We start from the raw sequence: 19580 nt of genomic DNA, 5'->3' as shown, positions 1-19580 counted from the left end.
CTACATGTGCTCTTGGTGTGGTGACCCTGGTCTCTGTGAAAAGCACAGGTCTGAACCCATCAATTCTGCTATTCTGTTGGCCACAGGCTCTACAGTGATCACAGGGCCCACTAGAGAATGCTGGGCACTCATGCCACCCTGATTAAGTCTTTAGGAACTGTGCTTTCTCCCACCGTCAAAAAATATTACACAAAATATTTCTACTATAGTGATATTTTAAGCATCAGACACTTCCTTTGCCACATTCAAGTGAATCTGCACAAATGTATCTATTTTATGCATCAATATGTGGTAGGAATGTTCTTATTAATGCCAATGACCCATATAATCAGGCACCAGGTAACAGTTCAACATAGACTGCAGTTGGTTTTGCTTAATTATGCTCCAGGTTTCTTTCTGTAAATTGGCTTTGATACATCAAGGCAGACGCACAATTTGCTCTTCAGTCCTCATTTATGTTTGCTTGGTTCCATTTGAGGAAGTCAGAGCATAAGGAGACAATACTGCACCAGGCTACTTTTAGACAATTTGAGAAGGTAACCTCTTAAAGTTGGCATCTATTCATGTCAATGTTAATTGCACTTTATGTATTTATTTATTAGGAATCATGCATATCTCTGCTTTGTTGTTTTTAAGGTTTAGCCAGGGAAGTAGCAGCAGTACTTTGACAAAGTGGCTCACTTGTTTTTTAGACTTTCTAGAGAAAAGATGTCCTAATATTAGACTTCCTTGTTTTTCTTTCTGGCTCTTTCATGGCTATCAGCTCTTCTGGTCGTCTGTGCATGGTTGCAGCGGAAAGGCTATACAGCTGCTGACTGACATCACAACATTGCGTGTGTTTAAGGATGTTTATTACCAAAAAGCGCTGCATTATAAACACAGAATTCATATTTTCTAGTAAAAGAGCTGCCCATTCCTGCACTGCCCATTTCTTCTCAATAATTCCTCTGCTTCCTTAATTTTATTAAGAATCTAAATTTCTGACGGGGGCTTGTCTCCTCAGCTTCCTGAAATCTACACATGTATGTCTGCTTTATCGCTGCCTTTTTGCCTTTACCAACCAGTTCGTGAGAGGAGACAGGCATGCTCCTTCTGCTGCAGAATTTGAATCACTGCCACAAGTGTAGGCTCGATTCTTCAGCATCTTATGCCAAAAATGCTTTCTGTTGAACATGCCTCAGCTGTTAGTGGAGGCTTTAGGTGTGACTGCATGCTTGCCTTGCCTTTCAAATGCGAAATAATACATTCCTAGGTAAGAAGAATTATTTAAGGGCTTGGCATTTTACCACCAAACTCTCATCAGTCAAAATGAATTCATGGCAATTTGCACTGTTTAACAAAAAAAGGGCACGTTTTTTGGGTTTTTTTTACATTTCTGCAGCAGAGGTGCTTATTTCTATCCATGGCTGAGGGGGGGGAAAAGAAGGCAGTGAATTTTTGTGAGAAACGATTAAAATGGGACATAATTACATATCACAGAGAGTACAGCCAAACAAGGAGGAGGCCATTCCAACACACACACACATACTCACACATACACACACGTACACACACGTACGTACATGCGCAGGGCATCATCCACCCACAAACACAAAGAACAATCAGCCCTCGGTGATAAATACCAGAGTCTCTTCCTTGCAAGTTTCACACTGCTCTAAATGAGTATTCTGGTTGGACAAGTGCAGCTCTGAACAAGGATTACTGAGAAGCAGTAAGTGACTGTCGTTTTCTTTGCTTTGTGTAGATGTGATCGTATTTAATATCAGACTGATGAAGATTTTTCTTGGAGATTCTGTGGCCGACGCATTTTCTGCATCTTGCAGGTGTTTCAATATGTTAATTTTGTACCTTATTAGAGAAATATTGAATGGTCAAAATGAAAGTAATATGTCACTCAGTGTTCATGTTTTTGTTTATTGTCTTATGTGCCCATTAAAAGCCTTTTTAATAGAAGATAGGCAGCTTTTAAAAAATCAGTATGATTCCAAAAATGTAAGCAGTGTCATTTTAACAAAGCAAACACTGGCGCATTTCATGTATACACTCAGTATTGGGTCAGTTTTATTTTATTAAACTTAAATTAATTCAAGATAAATGCCCCATATCTTAATGCTTTCTTATAGTTCTTTCTGTTTTTTTATGCTATAGAAGAACAGATAGATGTATTTCATTAAGAAGTGAATTAATCAAATTAAAATGTTTTATGTCATAGTGCAGTGCTGTTTTCTGTTGAATATGATTTTATTCAGCTACCGTTATTCCAGTTTTTAGCACTGGTCTGTTTAATAGATTTTAAAATGGCTGGATATCAGAGGTATCAAGCAGTACTACAGTGTTAGCCGCTCTAGAATAAACTTTAAATGACTGTAAATGTGTGGTGGTTGTTTTCACGCTCTCCTCCATGACACAGATGAGGCATCAGGTGTGGGAGAGGTCTGACGAGGTGTGCGTGGGCCTGTAGCGTGACCGGCACAGAGCCAAAACATGAGGACCATCCTGCCTGTGTGTGGAGGCAGTGATGCCGGGGAACCCCGCAGCCTCCGCAGCAGGGTTGGCAGGATGAAGAGGCTGCTTTGGCTGAGGCAGAGTCAGTGCATGGGCGTTCACATGAACACGGAGCCTGGAGTGTGGCTAAGGAGTTTCCAGTTTTTGGACACCGATGGACAGTGTGAGGTGAGTTTGGAGTTTTGTAGCAATGTTGAGAAAAGGCTGGTGTCACGCTCAGCTTTATGCAATAGTGGGGTGCTATTCTTGGTGCACTGTCAACAACTGTGTTTTACATTTTCATCTAAATAGTTCAGGTGAACCTCCTGAAAGTCAATAGTGAAACTAACCCAAAACATCAGTAACCCCAGTTCAAAAATGCCGTTTATTTTCTGAATAGAAAACACAAGGTATGATTTCTATATAATATGACTCACTAGAACATTACATGAAATATAATCTATAATATTATTACATTTTGAGATTTATATGCCTTTATTCAACTCAACTGAGATTTGGATTGTAAGCAATAGTAAACAAAACCAGTACACAACATAAATAAATGAATTACCTATAACATTTGTTAGATTCTGCAATCACGAAGTTGCACTGAGCTGTAAAAGCACTTACAGTCCATTATTGCTAAAGAGTCCTGTGTAGTGGCAAGGCCCTGCCAGCCCTGCCAGTTTATGTAATAACCCACAGCTGATAAAAACAATGATCTGCAAGACTTTTCATTAATGATTAACTGTTAAGATAGTTCACACCATTTAGCAAAATATGTTTTAGAAAAGCACCGTTCACTCTCAGGAGACTTAAGTTTCTCCATATTCTTTGTTTTGTGTAACCAGCAAAATATATTCAATTTCTAGAGAAGAAAGGAAGTTATTTATGCAAAGACTGATCCATCAGTTTCAAACTGGAATTAATTATTTTTCATTAAAGGTTCATTTTTCTTTGAATCATTGTGAAACATTAATAGAAGTTGCCTGTTACAGGTTCCTATATCTCAGGTTAATGTTGCCAACAACCAAACCTAATATTCTTTCTAACTATCATGGATGACTGGGATAAAACTGGAAAACAAGAACTTACTGATATCTAAGAAAGAAGTCAAATATAATAGTTTTAAACTGATTACTTAAAAATCCTGTGTCCTGTGTGTGTGCGTGTGTGTGTGTGTTCATGGGTGGGGTGAGTTCAGCTATTGTCCCGTTGTTTTTACAGTCATGACGTCATCACTAACAATAGCCTTTTAGTAAAACTAAGGAAGAACTACAGTGCATTAGACTCTCCAGAAAATATATCACATTTCAGACCAAAGAAAAAGCCTTTTGATCATGCGTGTTTTTCAAAGCAGTCATCGTTAACTGTTTGTAGGCTGGGTTTTACTTGTTGCCTGCCTGCCATCACATCACCATTTATTGTGTCTAATTAGAAGTAATTGAGGTCTCCCCTTCCTCTGTTTCTCCACATTTTTGTTTAGCCTCTTTCGAAATAGAGGGTGGCTTTGTGAGAGTGAATGAGAGTGAAACTCATTAGGCAAACAAAAAGCTCATTCTTCCTTTTGGGCTTAATGATCAATGACAGAAGCCTGACTGAAGATGCTCCATCCGCTCAGCTTGTGTTTTGCTCATTTGTCAGTTTGTCTCCAAATTCATATGAAAGAATTTCTTTGGTTTTAATACGTAGATGCCTATCGCTGTTTTGTACCTTTTCTTTTTAAATCGCACACATATTTTTAGAACTACGACCTGTCTTTGTGGTATGTCACCGCGCCTTTAACACGACATTAAGCTCTTGGGGAAAAACTGTCCTGACTGGATTCTTTTATGGTGTGACTGCATTGTTTCTAGTTTTTTCACACTGGCCTAGAATTAGCTTTGCATTTGCAAGATCAATCTTCCCTTAACATTTTCCAAAAACAAAAAAATAATATTTCCTCAAAGAAGATGAAGCAAGTGGAAAGCACTTGGGCCTGTTTAAAAGGAGCGTTTATGTCTATTTACAGCTCTGTATCTACTGGAGTCTATATGATTCACAGTTCAAAACAATCCCTGTTTATCTCGAATTGGATGCCTTTATTGTCAAGAAAACAAAAAAATAAGAAAAGGAAAATAAAAATATATACACATTCTTATATATGAATACATATGCATACACACCTACATATACGTAGGTGGCCAACAAGAAGTCATCATTTGGTGGGAGGCTTCCATTAAATAATTACTGCAGCGATTAACATTCTTCGGGTGGGAACTGGTTAGTTAACCCTGACTGATGCAGTGACTAACTTTTTAAACATTTTTTAAAAATATTTTAAAACCACAATTTCAGAAGCTGCCTCCTGTTGTCGTGGAAGAGATGATCGTCTGTTTCAGAAGTGTCCGATTTTAAGCCTGCATCAATCAGAAAACCAAACAGACCATAAAATAAACTGTAGAGCTCATAGCAAACTAAATGGATTGGGGGTAAACAGCTGTTTAGCTTTAAGAAAACCGCTTATCAGTGAGGCTGTTTGGCAAGGAAAGACTTTCACTTTGCTAGGGACTGGACTCTGGAGCAACAGAAAGGTCAAACGGTCAGATGACTCCACATTTATCCTGTTCCAGTGTGACTGGCCCATTAGGATAAGAACTGAGCTGAATGAGGTTTTCCCCCTTATGAATAGCATCTGCTGTACAAGCCTGTGGGGGCAGTATTATGATGTGTTTGCTTCGGTTAGTCAGGTCTTTAATATTAAATCAACCCTGCCTGAATATAGTGTCTTTGGGACATGCTGGAGAAGACTTTAGACAGTGGTCTGACTCCTGCATCATCAGTACAAGATCTTGGCAAAACACTTAATGCACGTCTAGAAAATAATAAATGTTGTGGCATTTTGTAATGCTTTTCAAAACACTGAAATCTAAAAGGTCCCCAATTAAATAGAGTGTGAGGTTTTGGCCAGACATAAACACAAATCTACATGTACACACAGATATATTCATGTATAAACAACAGAAAGTAAAATCCCCAGAGTAAATTGTAGTAGTAGTATTTCAGTAAAACAGTATAGGATGAGGAGAAGTTCTTTCACATGATTAGGAAGTGTTAAATGCTGTTTCTTAGTCTCGCCCTGATTGGATGGTCCTCTACAGTTTTATTTGCTCTACAATTAAGGCCACCCAGACTTTGAGACAGAGGTTCACAAACTTCTTCTGACATGCCCCCAAAACTGTTAACTTCCCACATAGCACAATTTTTTATCCATCATTAAATGATGATAAAAAGTTTCCTCCTTTTCATTAGGCTGTTCCCTTTAGGGGCTGTCGCAATAGATCATGTGCGTCCATCTCAAAATATTTCTTGTAACCGTGCATCAGAATCCAATATATGTCAAGACATACTGAAAAAGATGATAGTTAAGGAAATTAAGGTTTCATCAAGTCCATCTTTTACTATTTATACCATGGCCAGCAGATGTCACAGTAGTTGCCGATTATCATTGTTTTATGAGTTTTATGTGATATAAATTTGAACATTTCTAAATACTTACTTATACTTATTAGTTATTTAAAAACATATATGACTCACTATTACCACACATATTGTAAGCCGTCACATTGCATTATGTGTCTGGTACTAACACTCAAATGGCACTGTGGAGTCAAGCTTCCCATTCTAGGAAGGGTGCTGGACCATAACAACATCATGGTGGCTTCAGTGAGGGAGGTGAGGCTAAATTTATGACCAGCAAACATGCCAAACCCATGACAAAATGTGATATCTCTGACACTAGAAGTCACAGACTTCACCTGTAATGGCTGTGCTGGGTTCGTCTAAACTCTTTTAAAGAGTCAAACTCACATCAGTGATAGAATATGAAATCGTTACAGAGGTTTCATGCAAAAACAAGTTGGTTTTTAAGACCATTCTTACTCCACTTTATTTCTCATGAAAATATAAATAAAATAATATTTTTATCCGACATGTGTGCTTTGGAGACTTGGAAACTCAGACAGCAAACTCTATATGGTTGGAGAAATAAATATAGAACAATTTAATACCATTCGGGTAATTATGTCTTTGTGACTCTCCGTGGTTTATTTTACTTGAGTGGCTTTCAGTTTGAGGATCCGGCTTTTAAAAAGTAGCCAGACAGACGGATAGATGGGGTCCTTACTTCCTGATGTCACACGTAAACAGCAGTGATCATATTACTCTGCTGATGCTGCTGTGATAACAGCGCTGGAAACCTTTACAGTATTGCCAGTATCAGTAACAAATTTCCAGTCACAACCTCAGGCTTAACATATGCACGATAGCGTCTGATGCTATTTATTTGGCTAATCTTATTGGTTGTTTGTGTTGAGCCGGCCCACACCTGTTTATTAGCTCCGCCCACCGAAATAACTTCTATTCGTTTTACCCGACCAGGCGTCATTCTAGTTAAGCGACAGTTTGGAAAGTTGTGCTCGCGTATCTTTGTATTTATTTATTATTTTTTTAAAGAGACATTTTCGCTATATTATTTATGAAGGATGAAAGTGTCAGGTTTACTTCAGACTCAAGCCAAGTGTCGAAGACCGTGATTGAATCCTTAAAAATCCACTGCCACGAGAGTTTACACACAGAAGGACTTATTTACCCCAAGAGCAGGATAAAGATGGGAAAATGGCACTTATCCATGGTAGGTCAAATGAACGATCTTCTTTCTGGCATGCATTAGTTATAAGTTAACACATGAATCTGACTGCAGCTTTTTCATTCTTGGTTGTTTTCATTTGTTGTCAGCTTCATGTGAACTTAATCGTGATTCTATGGTGTGCAGGGAAAATATAAAAGTTTCATTCACTGTTGAGTATGCGCTGGTGTCACAATGCTTTGCACACTGGTTTCTGTCATGTGGTGTCAGGTATTTTAAAGAGTGCTCTGCTCCTATTGTCATGCATGCACAAAATAACGCTTGTTTACCAGCAGGATCAGCGAGCCTCATTTCAGGTCTGTGAGTATTAGAAGATGAGGTGACACCCAGATCTCATGGCAAGTTTGAGATTGTTTGCCTGTGGGGTTTGGAACCCAGTTACTGTCTAATGTCTGTGGCTTTGTAAAACACCATCTATTTGGAGTTATAGTTATTAGTTTGAAGGGCTGCTGGATCAGTTTAAGCTAGATCAAATAAGTATTGTTGTCTTTTCTGCATTTATAATTATTTGTGCTTTAAGAGTTGCTCTGCAGTTTCACTGCCTGATCTCACATGTCTTCCATAGCTTATATAATTAATAATTCAGCTGATCAGTGGTCTGTTTAAATTCCTTTTAAAGTAAGAGTGGTAAATTTTTATGCTCTTAAAAATCATCATTGTTGTTTGACTGTCAAAGATGTTATAATGTTGTTGTTTGTCATTAATATGACTAAATTACAAAATTCCAATCTAGAGACATCTGGAGTTTTCTCAGATCTGATGTTAAAATAAGTTTTAAGTTAATCTTTCCATTACAAAATGTCATAATTTTGTGTCACACGTAAAAATAAACCAATGGCCCGTTTTTTTCCCCTATTACATCTGACTATTTCTCTAAAGTTTTGGAGGAGGAAATATGAGGTTGTATCTAACTAAGACTTTCAAATTCCTCATCAAATTGTAGTCAACTGTGTCAGGTGCAATGAATCATCCCCATGTTTTTTGGCATAAACAAATACGTCAGTAAAACAAAATTTTCTGTCATTGGTCACTAGGTGTGTGTGTATGTGCGTATGTCATCAGTGAGTTTAACGAAGCAGAGTTCGATCTTTTTAAATAAAATCATGGAATTTGTTAAGTTAATTTTGAAACAATCATCTGCGTATTCCAAGGCTTTAAACAAATTTAGATCACATTTTTTTATTCTCTCTTATACACTGAATGAATTCTGGGGGCTCTGCAGAATCACAAAGACCAGAGCAGAACACAGGAAGAAATTTCATGTGCTAGGTCCAGATTTGTCAGATCATTACCTGAATTTTCTCCTGCAGGACCCGGTTCAGGAGTGGGGCGAAGAGGAGGAGGACGGGGCAGTGTTTGGGATCACGCTACGCAGGGAGCCTGTGCCGACCTCGACCATGGGAGAGCTTCCAATGAGCTTCGTCCAGTACCACACGGTGAAGGTGCGCAGGCTGAAGGCAGCTACCCTGGAGCGTCTGGTTACCCATCTACTGGACCCTGAGAAAAGGGAGTCCGACTTCATCCAAGTGTTCCTCTCCACCTACAGGGCCTTCACCTCCACCAGCACCCTCATTGAGCTGCTGTTTCAGAGGTGAGATTTTATAGACTTGTGTTAACAGAAAGCATGAGGGTGCTGTCAGCTGGTGTGTAAGCCCGTATATGAGATAATTTTGCTGCTTGATTTAACATGTATAAATGTACACAGCTGGAGTCAGATGAAGGCCTTAATTTTTTGTGAAATGGACCATTTGAAAGACGAAATCAGTTAAGCCCTAATCATCGCTCCTTATCAGAAGCCACAGATAAGAAGGCTTTAATAATTGCCTTCTAACTTATTGACATTTATTTATTATTCCACTTTGTGCTGCTTTTAAAAAGGTCATCACTGCTTACAAATGAAAGTGGAGCGCATGCGTAATAACCAGGTTTACAACATGCCCAGTGCACAAATCAATTTCCAAAGGACAGAGCAGTTTAACAGCCTGTTTACATCGCCTCAGCAGGTTTCTATGACAGGTATTATCGTCATGAACTAAACAAAGCAGTCTCGAGCTTTATTCCATTGTGAAACGATCATGGCTACACCCTCCACACCCAGCAACTATTTACAGTTAACTTATTGATTTTGCCTCAGGAAATACCTTCAGGAATCTTTTGCAAAGTACATATTTCGGAGTTGTGTATACACCAATGTGTTAGGATGATAATAGAAATTATTCTATTCTCCTCCTAATTTCTATTAGGAGGAGAATAGGATGTTCTAAAGTTATAAAACAAACACAGCTCAAAGAAACTTTGATGTCTCTTTTCTTTCTAACTCAACTTTGCTAATTACATCATGTATGGATCTGTGACCACTAGTGTGGAGTTCATATATTATTTGTCAAACAGTCGCCCTCATGACTGCAGTGCTGGTGGCAAAAGATTTCCTGGGAAATTTCTTAGAAGCGATCACCATCAGAACAAACTCTGAATTGTGTTTTCCGTCTTTTGCCTTACAGGATTTTGTACAGGATGTGGCCTTTTGCTGCTGTTGTAAAACTTCTTAAAGAACTATATTTTAACTGCATAAGTTGGGTTGAATTAATTTACCCAGCTTACACAGTCTTTGACTTGCTCCTGTGCCGTGACCACTAAGGTTCTTAAAGTTCTGTTTTGTTCCCTGCTTTCATGCAATAAAGGCACAGGATCCTGTTATAAAACTTCCTGCACATGCGACAACGTGGCACCATTCTCCAGTTTTACTGCACGCATATCATTATTAAACACCATGGGGGGCATTTATCTGTTTACACTCTGTAACAAGGACACGGTGTGTCTGCAGGGAGTTAGAGTGTTGCAGGACATTTCCACAGGATGAACAGTTGTTAAGCTGCAACCCTGGGACTTTCCTTGTTTACAGGGTTTATTCTGTCATCATTCGCTCACTATGTTGTCCTTTTCTGTGGTGATAATACATAATCCTGTCTCCCTTGCCGATTACAGAAATGACTCGGTCACAAACCTGGATAACTCAGTGAACGCGAACAGGTGAGTACAAAAAACAGTTACAAGTTTGTTTGTTTTTTAGTTAATCTGTTGTAAATTATGCATGTGTTCCTCAGATATCATCAAGTCTCATGTAAACTAACCTTGTGGAGTAAAATTAACAATCAATCAGTAATCGTCATCTCCCATGAATCTCCTTTAGTACCTTGGTCCCAGTGATCCGGCTTTGGTTAGAGGAATACAGCGAAGACTTCAATGAGCCCCCTCAGTACCAGGCTCTCCGGACTTTGTGTGTCCACATGCAACATCGGCTCTGCTTCAGATGTTTGGTTCATCATGCAGAGGGCCTGCTCAAGAGGTTCCAGGAACAAGGTAAAAAAAACAAAAAACAGATACATAATGTGTGAATCAGTTTTTATCAGAAGAATTTAGTATAACCTGATGTTCAAGACTTTATATCAACAATAAATCATTTAATTTACAGGTCCAGATTAAGCTAATTACTTCTAATAATCTAATCTTGGCTATTTATCTAAAAGAAGGAAGCTACCTGTGAGATACTTGTTTCAATGACCTCATTGGTCTGTTGATTTTTACAAGGTCATTTTTGCAGCATCTGAAACAGTTCTCCTTATTTACAAATACCGCCGTGGGTTCACGAGTGTTTTCCTTCACGTGTGCATTGAGCTGCACGTTTTAATGTCATTTATGATTTGGCGTATTTGACAGATTGCGGCCAGCCTGCGTCAGAGCACAGCAGTGAATCACTGCAGCAGGTAGATGAAGCCGAGATGTTCACTAAGAATGAAGACAAATACAACTTTATGGACTTGCCCGTGAGGGAAGTGGCTGAGCAGCTGACCAGACTGGACGCTGTAGGTTTCGTTTTTATAAAAAATTGAAGTTCTGTGTTTCTCGGGTGATTGTGGGAGGGTTTTTTTTTTTCTCATTAATTTTTTCCTGTCTTATGACAATTTTTTCCCCCAGGACCTGTTTGTCAAAGTGGAGCCCTTCCACTGCCTGGGCTGCGTCTGGTCCCAACGTGACAAAAAAGAAAACCGAAACCTGGCACCAACGGTCCGCGCCACCATCTCCCAGTTTAACGCTGTCACCAACAGTGTCATCACCTCACTCCTCTGCACATCCCCGCACCTCCCTTCCACTTCCTCCCCTGGCTTGTCACCTTCTTTGTCCTCTAACTTCCTGTACCCCTCCTCTGCTCCGAGCTCACCTTGCATCTTGCGCACCAGCCCCTGTCACAGAGCACGCGTCATCGAGCGGTGGATCGCTGTTGCACAGGTTTGCATCACAAAATATTTAGAGATTAACAAAAAGTTTCCATCCAAAAACAAAATGAGGACACAAGAAAGACACTAACAATCTTATTGTATCTGTGCAGGAGTGCAGAGAGCTGAAGAACTTCTCTTCTTTAAGGGCCATCCTTTCAGCCCTGCAATCCAACGCTGTGTATCGCCTCAAAAAGACATGGGCTGCTGTCAGCAGGTCAGCAAATATTTCATTTATATTACAGGGTTGTTTCACTCAAAAGAAGAATATACTACTGCAGGAAAAAGAAACGATCTTTATGTAATAAATATTTTGGGTTTTCAGGGAAAGCATGGCCACCTTTGACCACCTTTGTGAGACTTTTCCTGATGAGAACTGTGTGCTGACCAACAGGGAGATCCTGGTGGAGGTAACTACATGTATTTTCTACACATACACATGTGGGAGAACGTGGACCGAAGATGAGAGAAGAAAGCTGTTATTAGTACCTAGTGTTCTTGAAATAGGCAGAACTGTACTGCCTTCGGGGTATCTGTATCTTTAGCTCAGTCCTCAGAGAATCAAGGAATACAATAATGAATGCACTGCAGGAAGACATTACCAGGATTCTTCCTGGAATGTACAACAAGAGCCTTGTTTGACTTCTCATAAAACCTGCTTTACTTGTATATGTGCCTCTTGGGTCTGTAATTACAGCTGGATGATGATAAATGTAAACTGTGGTAAATTAAAACCTGACAAACAAACATGGACAGAGAAACACCTTTTAAAAACTAGCCTAGAGAGTGTACTGCTACTTAAAATTCCAGCCACGAATACCAATACAGTCACATGAATTCTCACACAGCTCCGTGATCACATTTTCAAACTAAAATGTTTCAAAGGAGGTCCTTAATCATTTCATAGAGAAGCTTCATAGAGAAGTCCTGTCAAGTGGCCTGTTATTGTTCATTAATTACTTTCTCCTTTTTGATGGTTGAGTCACATATTCTTCTGAATTTAATTCACAAGTCTAAAGGTGTGTCCAGTTCACTTACCACTTTGCTTTTTGTTCTGAGAGCCTTTCCCTGTGGAAAGAAACTGATACGAGTGTGTATTCAATGATACTGCTTTTATCAGTGACAAAGAGAAGCCCATTGTTCTTAGCTGACACTAATAAAACTGCAAATAAAAGTTACTCCCTGGGCATTTGTCCTACTCAGTGGTTATTAATATGTTGAGTGCACATGTCTAACACTCGTTTGCAAGTTTTAAACACATTTGTTCTTCAGAAGTACCCTCCCACAGCACCCTGTTAGGAGGCCCTCAACCCTGACAGGAAGAATTATATAACATGCCTACTTTGTTTTCATCTCACATTACAAACCTGAATTTCCATTTTCCTGTAGGATGGGACTCACCCACACAGCAGTGGCATGTCGGCTGATAAATCACCCCAGCTCTGCTCGGAGTCCAGGCAGATGGTAAGAGGATACTCATCATCATTTCTGGTTCCTCAATTTTAGATTTCACCTAAAAAAAAAAAGTGAATCTGTCAACTAAGCAGGCTGGTAAAACTAAAAGAAAGAGGTCATTTTTTCCCCCCATCATCAATTTAGCTTCCTTAAATATCACTTGTTCTCAATTTTAGTTCCCTGCTCAGTTTCTAGATATGTTGCTAAGTTCCACTTCTTGTTTAATAGAAATATATTTAATGGAAATTTTAAATGCACTGACAGCTCACACAAATATTTGCATGTATGGAAAGATGCATACACCCAAGAGGTGTGTGTAGCATTTCCCACGTCCATTTGTTTACTCAGTCTGGGTGTGGCTGTGTGTAAAATGTTTTATACCCCCATAGTCATGATGTCTATATACTGAGATGCTCTTCTCTCTGCTGTTTTGTTTCTGTGCCTGCTTACGTATTAAATATCATTTTCCCTGGTTTCCTTCTGCTCTGCTCACCACCGTCTTAAAATCTCACTAGTTTTTTTTTCTGCTCATTTTGCGGGGATGTTCTCAGTCTTAAATAATGGATTTGGCTTTTTTGTGCTTAGAACTACAGCAGTGGTGTGGTACCATACCTGGGCACTTACCTGACAGTCCTCACCATGCTGGACACAGCGTTGAACGACACAGTGGACGTGAGTTCTTTATTTGTTTGCCTTTATGGCACTTCAGTGGATCTATTATCCAATATAACTCAGGTTGTTTATTTTTCCCTCTTTTGTTCACAGGGTGGCCTCATAAACTTTGAGAAACGCAGACGGGTAGGTGTCGCCTCCTAGTGGTGTCTTGCATAAATTACTGACAGATTTCTATATGCCGCCTTGTTCTTTCTGTTCTATATTTTAACCTCTGCTGTATTTTATTGTTTCCTTTATAGGAATTTGAGATTCTTTCTCAGATTAGGCAGCTTCAAGCTTCTTGTTCCCACTACCGTTTTCCAGTCAACCTTCGTATCGCCGCCTGGCTGCAGACGCACACGCTGCTCACAGACCAGGAGAGGTGAGAATCACATAAAACCCCTTCATATACATTATGAAGTAGGTTTTGGTGAAGTCCATCATGCCTTATTTTATTTGTTTTTGTCTGTTGTAGCTATGAACTGTCTCGTGGACTGGAGCCTCCAGCTGACCTCTGCCCCAGCTCTCCCAACACATGGAGCAGTTATCTGCTCACAAGGAAGCTCGCCGCGTAAGTTTAAAGTCTGTCGGTTTATTTTTAGGTGCTTTAGAGGTTACAATTTTAGTTAATTGAACATTATTTAGTTAAGGTGGGTGTTCATTTCTGACTCCATAACTTTAGAATGTCATCCTTATTTATCTTACACACGACCAGTCAGTCGCTTTAATGCCTCTCTCTGTAAAACAGCTTTCTTCCGATTGGCTGTTCCTCTTAAATAGAAGGTTTTTTAAAAAAGCAGGTGGAGGAGGCTTCATGGGAGCCAAGAGCAGAACAAGAGATCTGAGCATGTAGATCAGTCTGCAGTCTGAGATTTTGGCTCACAGAGATCACTTGTATATACTTTGGCCTCATGATTTGAAGTGTTGGTCATGTTTAACATGAGTATCTACTTTTGCTACACTATAAATATGACACAAAATTAGGAAAATCATAATAGCCACTCTTTAAATTCTGTTTATAGCTTTTTGAGTCAGTTGAATGAAAGCTGTAAGTGTTAAAGTGCTCAGAAGTGCTCAACTCAAATTGCATTTGCAGGTTGAGAACATCTGTCGACACTCCTGTCAGGAAGACCCACGCTGACCAGATCAGTGTGTCGTCTTCTGGCTCGAGCGGTTCAGACATGGAGGACCTGTCTGTGCCTCAGCTCTCCCCCCTCAGACTGAAACTAAAGGTATGAAACCTCCACACTCCTGTATATAGTCAGACAGTATAACGGTTACCGGGGACAAATGTTGTATTCATATTCTTTCCTCGTCTCTCTCCCCTCAGTCGTTCTCGGGCTCCCTTCACAACGTCACAGAAGGCACCTCCTCCGGGTCCTCCTCCCCATCCCTGTCTAGATCCTCCTGCAGCTCCTCACATCCAGACCTCACATCCCCCTCCCTGGTGCTAAACCCAGACCCATCGTCCTCATCATCATCCAGCTGCTCTCCTCGGGCGCTGCCTGTTTACAACAAACAGGTTTCTGACTCGTGTATCATCAGAGTCAGTGTGGAGTGTGTCAGCAATGGAAACGTCTATAAGAGCATAGTGGTACGTCTGGTGATCTGGTATATCTGCTCTTTAAAGGTCAGCCAGAATGTTTTTGGCAAACTTTGTTCTAAAATAAGAAATTAGAAGAGTAGTGTCGGGATTACATGATGAACTTTCTTGTCCCCCTTTGTGTTGACGGAAAAAGTTAGGTGTGTTTTTAGCTTCCTTTTAAGGTGACAGTTCAGCGTAACGTTCAAATTTCAAATGCATCAATGCGGATGTGAAGTGTTGACTCTGTTATTTCCTCTCCAGCTGACCAGTCAGGAGCACACACCTCAGGTGATTCAGAGAGCTCTTGAAAAGCACAACATGGAGGACTTCAGTTGCAGTGACTTCGGCCTCTACCAGGTGCTCAAAAATGGAAAAGGTGAATATCTCTGCTTCACACTTCAATTCAAACAGTCTAAACATTTGAGTGCTGGTGTAACCTGCTCAGAACAGAATGAACCTTTATCAGTGAGGACTTTCAAACTGTGTGTCTCCTCTGCTTTTAGCTGTTTGCAAAAACACAAGAGTATGTTCTAAAAAGTAAATAAATCATGAAATGTGACCTTAAACTGTGCACTGCATTAACTAGATAAACGATATACCAAGATTTAATCTCTGAAAGCAGGAAACATTTTCACTTGTGCAATGATATGTTTCACCATCAGTCTGCAGCTTTCCATAAATTAAAATGCAAATCAGCCTCAGCACAAGATGACATATATATATTCTAACTCCTGCTCTTGTAATATTTTAATAGCTTTTAATTTCTTAAATAGACTTGAAGGGCAGACATTATTGGAAATTTGTTTCTGCATTAGTCTTGCAAATGGAGAAAACTAAATGGTACTTTACTTCTCTTCTTGCCACAGAGCTCCAGATACCTGACAAAGCCAACGTGTTTTATGCAATGTGCCCCACTGCCAACTATGACTTTGTCCTGCGCCAGCGCTGGAGGAGCCACGGGAGAAATTTTGGCTCTTCAACCAGCCCTGGAGCTCTGCCCAGGTGCCGCCGTGGAAGGTGAAAAGTATTTGGTCTGAATGAAAGGATCGAAGGACACTTTTTTTAGAGCGAGAGTGGAGCTGTTTATCTGCACCAACCACTTCAAGACACATCTGTGGCTGTTTGCATCTACTTATCAAGATGAGATTGTTACTATGTAGCAGCAGACGAGAGCAGAGATTCCCAGACTTCGACTGAAACATAACCCGGAGAAGTTCTCATCGAAGCTTAATATTCATCAGGAGCAGCACTGGAACAAAAGCGATCCTGTGCTCCTTGAAAAAGTTTGAAGGAAATGTTCAGATATACATAAGACTGAATGCAGAGAATAACCTGAGTAACAAAAAGTGCAATCTCACCAAGGATTGGTGCCACGAAGAACTCTTCAGCTTTCACCGCAGGAGATGACACATATCAGGATCAGCTGGTCTTACAAAGCAGTCCTGTGTCATGACCCAAAATTAACTTGCTGTGCGGCTTCTGTCTGTGACCAGTTTAGCACACATGACACTTTTCTCTCAGCCTGTTCGGCTGCGTGAGCAACAGGGGCTGCTGTCTTTCACAAACCCGGCAGAACAAATGGAAGAACAGTGAGTCAGGATGATTAAATATGAGATGTTCGCTCTCAGATGATGAGCACAGATTCCCAAACAGATCGAGGTTGAATTTTACTCATGCTGAGTGCATTGGATGGAGTGAAGCTCTGTTTAGACCAACACCTACTGACCCTGATGTGGACGTGTCTGCAACAAGTATTCATTTGTTTTGTAGTAAATGATTTCAATATTTTAATGTAACTTAATGAAATCTTGTCATTTAAAATTATTTATAGTGTTTCAGTATTCAGCTTTTAGAGCTACGGTGATGTAGTAAAAACGTGTCTGTATGTTTTTTCATGTTTTCTAGTCTTTGATGAAGTGCTGTAGAAATCATGTTAACATTTAGTTCTCATAAGCTCAACTCAGTTTTGTATCTGTTTGATCGAAGAAAGCTATATCTCTTTTCTTTTTCTATGTTTCTTTTTTAATTTGCTACGGTGAAATGAAGGACTCTTTTTAAGTAAGATAATATGCACATTATGTATGTTTATATAGTCTGTGGCCTTGCCTGGATTGTGGCATTTGTTTTAAGTTTTAATGCTTACATGGGACATCACACAGATCATTTTCCCCTACCCAAACTGTTATTCAGGTGCCGCTTATGGTCACTAATGTCTGTAATCTGGGGTAATTATAGACCACCAGGCCTACTATAATAAGTCAGTTTGCATGCATCACTGTGCATGAAATTAATCTGAAAAATGGTTCTCGTATGTGAAAATAAGGATGAACTAGCATGTGAATTAAATTAGCAGGTTAGAGCTACTCTGTGAGGCTAATCCTCCTGAAAACTACCAGCCAGATGTTTTTATGCATCTAAGATGAAAATTTAAGTCAAGTTCAAAAGTGTTCAGTCACTGAACGACATAAAATATTTTTTGTTTTGTTTTTTAGCTTTTGCACACTGGTGGGTTGTTTTTTGCAGGATTTTGCATCACCCATTCATTTTAAAGCTTCTATGATCTGGTTTAAAAAAAAATCAAGTGAAAAGTTGGTAGCAAAAGGAGTGGCAGCTGCATTAAATGAAGGAAATGAATTAGCAGGTTTTCATCTTTGTTTGTTTTTTTGCACATCAGAAGTTCGGTATGAACATTTTTTAAACACTTTATTTCAGCAGATTCTTTATTTAAGTTTCATCTAAGCATTTGCTCATAATAACTGATGTTAAATGTTTAGTAATAAAATGATTTTTGTCATAGTGACACTGTAATCAGTTGTTTTAATTTATTCCATTTTTAATGGTGTGACTTCCTTGAACACAGAAGAAATGATACACTCGTCCATCCATCCATCCATCCTCATCCGCTTTGTCCGGGGCCGGGTCGCGGGGGCAGCAGCCTAAGCAAAGAGGCCCAGACCTCCCTCTCCCCAGCCACCTCCTCCAGCTTATCCGGGGGAATACCAAGGCGTTCCCAGGCCAGCCGAGAGATATAATCTCTCCAGCGTGTCCTGGGTCTGCCCCGGGGCCTCCTCCCGGTGGGACATGCCTGGAACACCTCACCCAGGAGGCGCCCAGGGGGCATCCTTGTCAGATGCCCGAACCACCTCAGCTGGCTCCTTTCGATGTGGAGCAGCAGCTGCTCTACTCTGAGCCCCTCCCGGATGGCCGAACTTCTCACCCTATCTCTAAGGGAGAGGCCAGCCACCCTTCGGAGGAAGCTCATTTCTGCCGCTTGTATCCGCGATCTCGTTCTTTCGGTCACTACCCACAGCTCCTGGCCATAGGTGAGGGTAAGGACGTAGATCGACCGGTAAATTGAGAGCTTCGCTTTTACACTCAGCTCCCTCTTCACCACGACAGACCGGTGCAGCGTCCGCATTACTGCAGCTGCAGCCCCAATCCGTCTGTCGATCTCCGGCTCCCTTCTCCCATCACTCGCGAACAAGACCCCGAGATACTTGAACTCCTCCACTTGGGGCAGGAACTCATCCCCGACCCGGAGTGGGCACTCCACCCTTTTCCGGCTGAGAACCATGGCCTCAGATTTGGAGGTGCTGATCCTCATTCCCGCTGCTTCACACTCGGCTGCGAACCGTTCCAGTGCGAGCTGGAGGCCCTCACCCGATGAAGCCAACAGAACCACATCATCTGCAAAAATCAGAGATGAGATTCTGAGGCCACCAAAGTGAAAGCCCTCCGCCACTTGGCTGCGCCTAGAAATCCTGTCCATAAAAATTATGAACAGAACCGGAGACAAAGGCCAGCCCTGGTGGAGCCCATCACCCACCGGGAACGAGTCCGACTTATTGCCGGCAATGCGAACCAAGCTCTTGCAACGGTTGTATAGGGATCGAATGGCTCGTAGCAATGGGCCAGACACCCCATACTCCCGCAACACCTCCCACAGGACACCCCGAGGGACACGGTCGAATGCCTTCTCCAAGTCCACAAAACACATGTAGACTGGTTGGGCAAACTCCCATGCACCCTCAAGTATCCTGGAGAGGATAAAGAGCTGGTCCAGTGTTCCGCGACCAGGACGAAAACCGCATTGTTCCTCCTGTATCCGAGGTTCGACTAACGGACGAACTCTCCTTTCCAGCACCCTGGCATAGACTTTGGTGAGGGACCAAACAAAGAGCGATTCATAAGACCCTTATGAAAAGGAAACTGAGGAAACAGTTTACCCTGCCCGGGATAGGGTTACCGGGGCCTCGCCCTGGAGCCAGGCCCGGGGAGGGTGCCTGAGGGCGAGCGTCTGGTGGCCGGGCCTTAGTCCATGGGGCCCGGCCGGGCACAGCCCGAAGAGGAGACATGGGCCCATCCTCCCGCAGGCCCACCACCCGCAGGAGGCGCCATAGGGGTCGGGTGCATTGTGTGCCGGGTGGCGGCCAGGAGCGGA

The 19580-nt window shown here is 41.1% G+C and overlaps 1 protein-coding gene across 2 annotated transcripts; it reads left to right on the top strand.

Moving 5' to 3' along the window:
- Positions 1–1623: 1623 nt before the first annotated feature.
- On the top strand, positions 1624–17939 carry rgl3a (ral guanine nucleotide dissociation stimulator-like 3a). 2 transcript variants are annotated; one of them, XM_004538896.3, is made up of 18 exons: positions 1624–1711; positions 2411–2673; positions 8482–8762; positions 10157–10201; positions 10362–10531; positions 10889–11034; positions 11147–11458; positions 11559–11662; positions 11771–11855; positions 12835–12909; positions 13486–13572; positions 13666–13698; positions 13815–13936; positions 14030–14125; positions 14651–14786; positions 14885–15148; positions 15401–15515; positions 16006–17939. In XM_004538896.3, the coding sequence occupies exons 2-18, from the start codon at positions 2485–2487 to the stop codon at positions 16158–16160; spliced, it is 2415 nt and encodes an 804-aa protein (XP_004538953.3). In that variant the 5' UTR covers positions 1624–1711; positions 2411–2484; the 3' UTR covers positions 16161–17939. The 2 variants fall into 2 exon arrangements, with proteins under 2 accessions (XP_004538953.3, XP_004538954.3); XM_004538897.4 differs by lacking the exons at positions 1624–1711; positions 2411–2673 and adding an exon at positions 6910–7156.
- Positions 17940–19580: the final 1641 nt, after the last annotated feature.

Source organism: Maylandia zebra, linkage group LG6, assembly GCF_041146795.1.
Source record: "Maylandia zebra isolate NMK-2024a linkage group LG6, Mzebra_GT3a, whole genome shotgun sequence".
Taxonomy (NCBI): Eukaryota; Metazoa; Chordata; class Actinopteri; order Cichliformes; family Cichlidae; genus Maylandia; species Maylandia zebra.
Note: the sequence above shows the minus strand (reverse complement) of the source record. Positions and strands in the feature narration are given on the sequence as shown.